The sequence below is a fragment of the Notechis scutatus genome, chromosome 1, assembly GCF_049901735.1.
Source record: "Notechis scutatus isolate UNSWTSFEM ecotype Mainland chromosome 1, rNotScu1.2, whole genome shotgun sequence".
Classification (NCBI taxonomy): domain Eukaryota; kingdom Metazoa; phylum Chordata; class Lepidosauria; order Squamata; family Elapidae; genus Notechis; species Notechis scutatus.
In genome coordinates, this window is record NC_142009.1 from 317869628 (window position 1) to 317879378 (window position 9751).

Genomic DNA, 9751 nt, shown 5'->3' on the forward strand with positions numbered 1-9751 from the left:
TCAGCAGCTCTTATTTCACCTTGCCTCTTCTTCCAAGAAGAACATCACTGCTCAACTCCCCTCCCCCTCCCCCACCTGTTGGTGAAGCTTAAAAAACAGCTGACAGGTACTGGGTAAGTTGCAGAGAACAGAAGAAACCCTGTATTTTATAGTCCCTCAACACTACTGTCAGTTGTTAGGTTTTTTAAAAGGGTTCTTCTGAAAGAGGGATAAACTTATTTAACAAAAAAAGGTTTGTTGGAAGTTAAAACTCACCCCTCTCCTAGGAAAATGAAATATTTTAGGCAGAATATTTTCCCTAAAAGAGAAATAGAAACTCAGAGAGGCAGAAACTCAGCCCCTCCTCCACCTTGTTAATGGGCCATTAAGGTCTGGGGCAGTCTATTCTACATAACAAAGATCTACCTCCTTCAAGCTGAGCCATAATAGGAATTGCCCAAAGCCCTTTCATTACATCATCACCCAGCAAGAGTCAACCAAGCCTGGGACTCAAAAGACAATCTACCAAGTTACCCCTGCATGGTTCAATGGGAGTCTGACAACCAATCAGAACACAAACTCAAATTCAAAGTCCAGAGAGGGCATAAAAACCAGGGACTCTTAAGTATCCTTTCCCTTTTTTCTCCCAGGAGCTCTAAGGCATGTGATCCTGTTCATCAATAAACCTTCTTTCCAAGCAACTTCCATGATTCCAGTGTCTTTTCCCCCCATTTGGAACTTAACCCAGAAGGATATTTCTTCCAACAGGTTAGGGAGGAATTGCCTGATGGAGGAGTCTCCCTTTCTTTGTCTTATGCATGCTCTTCCTTTATATCACTTGTAAATCAGATGAAACTCTTTCCTTCTGTTGGAAGAAATATCCTTCTGGGTTCAGTTCCAAGTGGGGAAAAAGACACTGGAAACATGGAGGCTGTTTGGAAGGTTTAATGGTGGACAGGAACTCCAGAGTGAAAAGGAAGGATGATCACATGCTTCAAGGTGAAGGAAGGGATCAAGAAAAAGGCTGAGGTGCTGAGAGTGCCTGGGTTTTATAACTTTTGCTGGGATTTGAATTGGAGCTTGTATTCTGATTGGGGGCTAGGGTTCAAAAGCTTCACCCTAGAACAGCGCCCGTGACGCCACAGCGCATAAAAGACGCGCGTTGACGCCGGTACCGGTCAGGGCCCAGCTATGAACCGGGCAAGGGTGTCCTGTAGGCTGTCCTGAATTCCAGGCTTGATTGAACCTTGCTGGATGATGCACTGAAAAGTCTTTTGAGCAATTGCTATAGCTTTACCTGGAGATCTTTGTTATGTAAAGTATTCTGGCCCAGGCCTTAATGGCCCACCCATTAACAAAGGTGGAGGTGAGCTTCTACTTCTGAGGTGATTTTCTGCTCTTGAGTTTCTACTTTTTTTAGGTGAAATATTCTGCCTTTTTAATATTTCCCAGGATATTTCATTTTTCTAGGAGGGATGGGTGCTAACTTCCTATACTTCAAATAGGGAAAATGGACTCCATATAGAATATACAGAGGAAAACTCAATTTATCAGATTGTTTTCACAGTAAGACAATACAGCTTATTGTCTGCTTAAAGGAAAAATGGTGTATCAGAATAGTTAGGCATGATTTATTTCAAAAATAAAAGATAAGGCAATGTCATCGGGATGTGGCAGAAAAATAAGATTGCTAGATACTAATGACCAAGTTTTATGTCAAAACATCTTTTGGTGAAGCTTTTTTTTGAAGAAATGAGGCTTTAGCAACTGAAGCTTTAGCTTTAGGTGCATCTCAGCAATCCTATCTTCCTTCAGGCATTCCAGGTTGGATATTGAGACTGGATGCAGTTAGTACTAAGTTTTTGTTTTGCTACCAACATTTCTGGAATAGATGGACAGCCAAGCAAATTGGATTAATAAAACAAGCTTCTCAGAAATAAAGCATATAAGGCTTCCAAAAACACTGTACTGCAGATTATCCCACCAAAATTTTGCCTAGCAAGTGGCACCAGTTTAGTTTACGTGGCTAATTTGTTTTACAATGATGTGCAGTCTGACACTTGATCCTTTTCAACATCTTAACCACGGGCAAACAACACAGGAAGCAGGTTAGGTAGGAGTCTCTGCTGGATGCACAATAATTGTTACATTCACCTTTTAATAAGGCATATTAAATAAATGCATTTATTAACACTTTTACATAGAAGGATCAAAACAAAAGTGAAGGATTCTGCATTGCCCCATAGTCCTAAAATCCAGGGCCTGGGGTTGGTGCCCTCCAGATACCATCATCAGCCAATAAACTGATTGCAATTCACCGGATTTGGGGAGGGGGGAATAATTCAACGGGTTAAAACCTGCCAATGGTAGCAAGGCTGCCTTTACTGAACGCCGAAGAACCGCGGCCGTACAGCTGCTTTAATCAGCGGCTTGGCGGGAACGCTTTGGGCTGGAACTCGGGGGGAGGAGTCGCGTTGTGGCGCGAACTGTTCAAGATGGCTGCGGAAAAGCTGAGAAGTAAAGTGGGCGCTGCTTTCAAAATGCACGGCTTGGTCCTCCGCGCGTGAGTAGTGAAAAACAAAGAAATCCCCCAAAATCTTTAATCTGAATACCCGTGAACACCCTGAATGGCTGTTTTTGCCCATGGAAACTATAAAACCAAACATGATGGCTGAACAAAAATCAAGCCGCCAGATTAATGTGTTGACTTAAGCAGACTAATCTGTTAACCATCTCTTGCTTTGCTTCTTCTTTAAACCGTTGTGGCTTGTTAATCTTGGTTTACAGTATAATTTATACTAATACAAGCTATACCTTCTTGAATGCAACAATAAAACTTGTATGTTGTCCGACTCTCGATGACTCTGGGCAGCTCCCAACAGTCAAGTCAAAATTTTAAAAATAAAACTGGCAAATGCAACAGACCAGATGGAATGAAAACGTGTTGAGAAGGAACTATATTTAGTTAAAGCAGTCACATATATAAGTATGTAGTGTTTCCCAAACTGGACAATTTTCAGATGTATGGACTTCAACTCCCAGAATTCCCTATCCACTTAAAGACATGTTTGAGAAACACTGACTTACAGTTATAATAAGTTTATTTACACTATTCTAAGTAATGTGATTGATTGCATCACTCAAGACGCTGCCGAGCTTAAGTTCCTTTTTGAATACTTTAGTTGTGTGTTTAATAAAAAAGTCACTTAAAATTAATACGAACCACTTAAATACAATATAGCATAGTGCAGTGGACAAATAATAAGTTTGTTGTGTGATCTTTGAAAATTGGGTCCATTGAATTTTATAATAAATATTTAGAAGTTCAAGATTTAATTTTCTAAATATAATCTTTTTTGCCACAGTAAAGTTTATGGTTATATGCACATAACATATTTACCCATAGTTAGTATAACTAGTTCACAAAGACCAGTCGCCAGACTCACATGACACATTGACTATAAAATAACCACATTTTGCCTAATACCTCATGTCAAGTTAAATTATGATGGAAACTAGTGTTTAGCAAGTTATACAAATAAGGTAGTCCTCAACTTAAAATAGTTCATTTAGTGACTGTTCAAAGTTAAAACAGCATTGAAAAAAATGACAAGTAATTTGGTATGTTTATCTTCGAGAAATTGAAACAACTTACTTAGGTCATTCTCCATTCTCCAAACTACAGCTAATATCAAAACTTTGTGCAAATTGAAAGTCATGATTAGTATTCCATCTCTGAATTGATCTGATCACTACATCATATTATCTATATTTACTGTAGAGAATATTAAGCTGTGACTATCTAGGAAACACACCAAGTTTATCTGAATGGTTGGAAAAATACTTCAGATGATTGAACTGGAAAAGTTTCATATTAATATTTTACTTTTTTATAAGTGTACATCAGATGTTTTGGGGAAGTAATCTGAATATTACTAATCATCAGGGAGGCTACAAAGTATCTCACAGAAGCTCTTCAAGCAACTAATGAAGTGGAACTGGAAGACATGATAGAAAATATAATTGATGCTGTTGAAAAACAGTCTTGTAAGTAAATTTTCAGTTTTGATAATGTTTGAAAAATAATAAAAATTCATGTGATATATCACATTGAAAGCTGGTGGCCTGTCTGTCCTATATAGGGGTTGTTACAGTCTTTATACTGTATATTGCAGATGAACCCTGTTTTTTCTCCCCTTTGGGCTATTGCATCTTTTGGTTTATTTAAGATGTTCTAGAAGATTTTATATGGTTTGTGTGTATCCATGAGCACCTACGAGCAGTCAGAAAATATGATGAAAACTCCTTAATCTCACAATTCAATCACAATTTCAACTGAGAAACTGAATATTGTAGACTAAACTAAATCCAGAAATGTTAGGGATTTCCTGGAAGCTAGGCATGAAAACAATTCAGCAATCAATAGGCACATAGAAACAAGCCATATTTATACAACATTCAAGAAACAATAAAAACTCTAAGAAGGAAACAAAAAGACCAGAACACATCCTCTCTAGCAGCCGACACCCAGATAAATCAAGGACAAGGCAACCAGGTAAACAATATAGTAGAATACAATTTTATTTTATTTACTTATTAAGCTTATATGATACCCATCTTGCTTAGAGGAAACTGTAGGTGGCCTATAATCAAAAATAGATAAAATCTTAAAACAAGTATTAGCACTAAAATTGACAGGAAGGAAGGGAGCAAAGATCAGGAAGAAGATGAATCTTAGTCCATTAATCATCTCCAGAATGACATGCCACCATTGGGGCTCCAGACCAGTTGGCAGAACAGGGTCTTCAGGCCCTTTTAGAAGTGTCATAGTGATACGGATTTGCTCTCTGTTTGTAATAGCTTGTCCTGCCAGCATTGGTGGGGGTATGGTTTTCTCTTTGGAAGTTCTTTGATTAAGGTATTCTGTATATATAACTTCATTTTGAACATTGAGGTCACCCCTTCTAAATGTTTTGGAATTCTATCGTGATTTACTTTGAAGAGATTTAATACCATTTAAAATTATTTTTTCTGTCTCTAATTGCATGAACTACCAGTTCAATATTTTGGAATGTTCTTTTCAGTGTCATGCAACATGATTGAAAGGTCCATGGTGGAAACAGCAGTCTTGGAGTGCAGCAGATCAATAGATGAAACAATGTATGTTAGTCTCCTTTATTTTAAAACAAATACCACTAGGAGGATTTTTTTGCAATTACATTGTTAATTGTCCTCTGTCTGTCTCCCCTATTGGTATCTATATTTTCTCTGATGAATAGACCTCCTAGAGAATTTTAACATTAAAATATTTAATAATATACCATGTCTAGAAGCATTGTGGCTTAAACCAGGGAGTATAGATAATAGTATTTTAAAAGGAAGCCGTTTTAGAAGAATCAGTGTAACTTCGTGAATGCAAATGTGCTGTTCTGTACTACAAATGATTTTGTTTGGTCAGGGACTCTACAATAGACACTACAATATAAACAAGTATGGTGCTATGTTACATATTGTTTAAAATATTTTTAAAATGCTACAAAGATATGAGTCTGGAATCATTTCCTGAGCTGGCAAAAAGATCAAACAAATTACTTTTTAATTTACAATAGTTATATAATCATTTTAAAAATAGTTGAAATACTAACTAGTTAAAACAATGCAAAATAATTTATAAATGTAAAAACAGATATATTCTAGGGTAGAATTTTTCAAAGGATGCATATTTTTATTGCAGGGAACATATTTTCAACATTATTGGAGCTTTTGATATTCCACGATATATTTACAATTCTGAACGAAAGAAGTTTCTCCCGTAAGTTTTTATTATATAATTATTAAACAGTTTGAATTTCAGCTACTTTCACATTTTAAAGTTATGTATAATTTATTTCCTATTCCTTTATAAGGAACAGTTTTATTTTAAACAGTGTTTTATTACGTTTTAAAAATATATTATTTTTACCCAAGTCTAAATTTATTTCAGCCTTTCTATGACTGACCACTCTGCACCTAATTTATTTGGCTCTGCCAGGGATAAAGCAGAATTGTTTCGTGAACGTTATATCATTTTGCAACAGGTAGGAAAAATGGAAAGAAATTTTAAGTTCACTTAGTGCTTTTGTTATTTATACATTATTATTATGTTCCTAAATATCCTTGCTAGGAACTAAGTCCTGGATGTTTTTTACAAATATAGATCAATTTCTGGGTAGGAATTCATGAGTTATTCTGTTACTGAGATCTAGAGAGTAGCTGTACTATTCCGCAGTCTACAGAGGTGGATTAGTCATAGTAGGGCTTATTCAACAGTCTTTCTCTGCTGCCCTTTATGTTTGGAGTTTGATGAAGTCTAAAAGCCATGAAAGACAATTTTTTATTGCTGAATAAGAGTTTGAGAGTAGTCCTGCCTGAAAAAAATTGCTGAAATCATAATTTCATGTTGTTTGTCTTTTTAATTGACTCCTATTTATTATTGTGCAGAGAACCCATAGGCATGAATTGTTCACGCCATCTGCTATTGGCACACAAACAGATGAAAGCACAAGTAAATTTCAGGTAAAAATTGAAATGCTAATGACACATACAACTAAACTGATCTCACTCTTTGGAGTAATCTTCCCTGAAAGATGTCTTGGACTATATTTCCCATAAATGTAAGCCAGTGTAGGAATGATTAATGACTGAATTCAACACTTCGGGAAGGCATTTGATTGGAGAAAGCTGCTTTTGAATTTTGGGAGATGTTTTATTGTACCTGCCAAGATCTACTGAAGGCTTTGAAATAATGGACTACAGATGGACAATTTTTTGATGCTTGTGTACCACACATCATTGGGGAGTAGCTGAGGACTGCTTAGGAGTTGGGACCCACAAGTGGTTGGGGCTATACTTGGAGAGATCTATTTTAATTGTATCTCACCTAAAAATGGCAGATTTTGCTTCCAGTTTTTACGAATCATTGGTGGGGGGGTTGGTTTCTAAGGGCCACAAAAAAAGTGTCTTAAAGATCACATGTGAGCTACCTCTAATGTAGTTATTACTAATCTGGTGTCTCTTGATTCCAGCTCAAAACTGTAGAAACTCTTTTGGGTAGCTCTGCCAAAATGGGAGAAGTGATTGTTCTTGGCATGATCACCCAGCTTAAAGAGGTAAGTTCTGTGGTAGCGGTGATCTGCTGTGCTATATTCTGATGGTAACAGATAGGATTTCGGTTCAGTTGACTAGGAAAAAGAAGAACATTATTTCTTAATATTAACATTGTTTATTTTCTTGTTTCCCGTCTTTATGATTTTTACAAGTAATTCAAGGCAGCAAACATATCAGGTTTGGTGCCTTACCCACTAGACCAAACTGACCAATTTTTTTATTATTATTATTATTATTATTATTATTATTATTATTATTATTATTATTATTGTTGTTGTTGTTGTTGTTGTTGTTGTTGTTGTTGTTATTTATTTATTTAATAAAGTTTTATTGAGTTTTAACAAAACAAATCTTGAGTACAGCATCGTTCCGGGTTATCACATTTCCATACAGACACAATTTCATATGTATATTCACCTTATGTATTCAACTTCATATCTTATTACTCTTTTTCCAACTTCTCACTATTTCTCCCTTTACTTCTCTTAATTTTCTTTTATGGTTATCTCATTTTCTTCTTATTCAATTGTATTTCTTTTACCTAAATTTCTATATCTTTTTATTCACTGTACTTATACTTTTGTCTGTCTTGTTTACAATTTCATACGTTCTCTTCCAACATTCTTGAGATTTCTAATATCTATTTTATATCATGTAGATCTCATCATTCAGACTCTGCTTGGTACTTCCCCTTGAAAATGTAAAAAGAAAAATTCTAAAAACATAGCAAAAACAATATATATATATATATATATATATATATATATATATATATATATATATATATATATATATATATATATATATATAAACATTAGTAAACAAAGTAGTTATTCAAAATCATTCTAGTACTGGTATGAACCTTGTAAATCTTTCATGTTTCTTTTCAATATCTATCAATCTTTGAGAACAATTGAAATATTTCCCTCCCTTCTTCATTATTACTTAACTGTTAATAAGCATACCATTGGATAGTCATACAGTTTTATCTTATAAATTATTTACTATTAATAAGCAAAATAATTATTCAAATTCATTTTAATAACTGGTATAAATTTCCTTATAAATCTTTCACATTTCTTTTCAACATTTTATCAATCTTTAGAAACAATTGCAATGTTTCCCTCTCTTCTTTATTATTGCATTAATTATAAATAAACATACCAGTACATAACAATACAGTTTTATCTCATAGATTATTTACTTATTTCATTTCTAACTCAATACAGTATTCTATTGTTACAACACTATCTTTCGTACCTTTGCAGAATCCTCACTTTTAACTTAATTTAACCATTGTCTCTGTGTTTTCTAGCTAAGCAAATACCTTTAATCCTAGTATGTTTCCCCTTTTTCTTTATTTTCTGTTTTTGTCCCTCATAAGTTGTTTCCCTTTCTATCTTTCCCCCTTTTTTCTCATCCCTTTTTTTATACCCTTCTCTCTCTAATTTTCCCTTCTGTAGTTTTCTTTTCTGCTTCTCCTTGCTGTTATACTTCTTTTTCAGACTATTTTTCTTTTTTGGCTGTTCCCTTTGATCTGAAACTTTTAACTCCTTTCCCCGTTTTCCCCCTTATTACCACACTTTGCATTATTTGATCATTGAAAATGGCTTCTTCTTTGTCCCGCCCTTCTTGCTCTTGAAGCTTTTCCTTTTGCTTTTCATAGTTCAGGATCTCCATTTCAAAAAATTCAAATACGAAGCTAAAGGTTCTTCCGCCCCTTTCTGCATATTCTTTCTGTTTTTTTAAGACTCATCTTCAATTCCTCTAGGAGTGATGGCATTTTAAACACTTTTGAACAACCACCCGATTGACTTTAAGTAAAAACAGAAAAAGAAAGAAAAAAACCAATGCCCAAAACTTTTTTTTAAAATCACCAAATGATCCCAGACTGTTCCTTCTTGTTTCTTTCCTTTACTTTTCCTTTCCATGGGTTACTGTATCTTTTAATAAGATTTCAGTTACAATGTATCCTCGGGAGTCTTTTCAAAGTTTCACTGTTAATCCTCCTTATTTTTCCAGGTGGGACTCCATTTTTCCATTATTCCAAGTCCCACCCTTTTGCCTCCACTCTTCTCCTTTTTAGGGCTTTAAAATGACCAAGAAAAAATCTATATTCTCCTTTTGACACTTAGATTTCAGCTTAAGGTTGCCCATTACTGTCAAAATAGATTAGTATAAATTCCTTTCCATACCATTTGTAATTGTCAATATAAAGATTAAAAAAGGGTTTTTAATCTTCTTTTCTCTCTCCTTCGCCACTTAAAGATCAAATTAATTATTTTTAGATAGATGTTGGGAAAAGGTAGGAATATGATCTTACTAGTAAGCAATTACTAAAACTGAGTTTTAATGAATTTTTCCCCCCAATCTTTTCAAGGGAAAGTTTTTCTTGGAAGATCCTACTGGAGTTGTGCTATTAGATCTTAGTAAAGCAATATCCTTTATCCGTATATACAATATGAACAGTAGCTTTATCTTTTATTTAAATTAAATTAGCATTTTTTGCAATGTGGCAGTTTAAGATTTTCATCTAATTAGATGTTAAATGATAAGTTACGATTCATGGTGATAAGGGTTCTATTTTTAATATTACATTGAGATAGGTAGCAACTTTTTTTTGTGA

The 9751-nt window shown here is 34.6% G+C and overlaps 1 protein-coding gene across 1 annotated transcript in view; it reads left to right on the forward strand.

Moving 5' to 3' along the window:
- The first annotated feature begins 2446 nt into the window (after positions 1-2446).
- The window catches only part of POLE2 (DNA polymerase epsilon 2, accessory subunit), a 22982-nt gene continuing 15677 nt past the window's right edge, over positions 2447-9751 (forward strand). The window contains exons 1-8 of the mRNA XM_087952460.1: positions 2447-2542; positions 3926-4026; positions 5064-5139; positions 5714-5791; positions 5963-6056; positions 6460-6534; positions 7044-7127; positions 9506-9562. Of these exons, the coding sequence (XP_087808586.1) occupies positions 2475-2542; positions 3926-4026; positions 5064-5139; positions 5714-5791; positions 5963-6056; positions 6460-6534; positions 7044-7127; positions 9506-9562 (633 nt within the window). The 5' untranslated portion in view covers positions 2447-2474. The remainder of the gene's footprint in view (positions 2543-3925; positions 4027-5063; positions 5140-5713; positions 5792-5962; positions 6057-6459; positions 6535-7043; positions 7128-9505; positions 9563-9751) is intronic.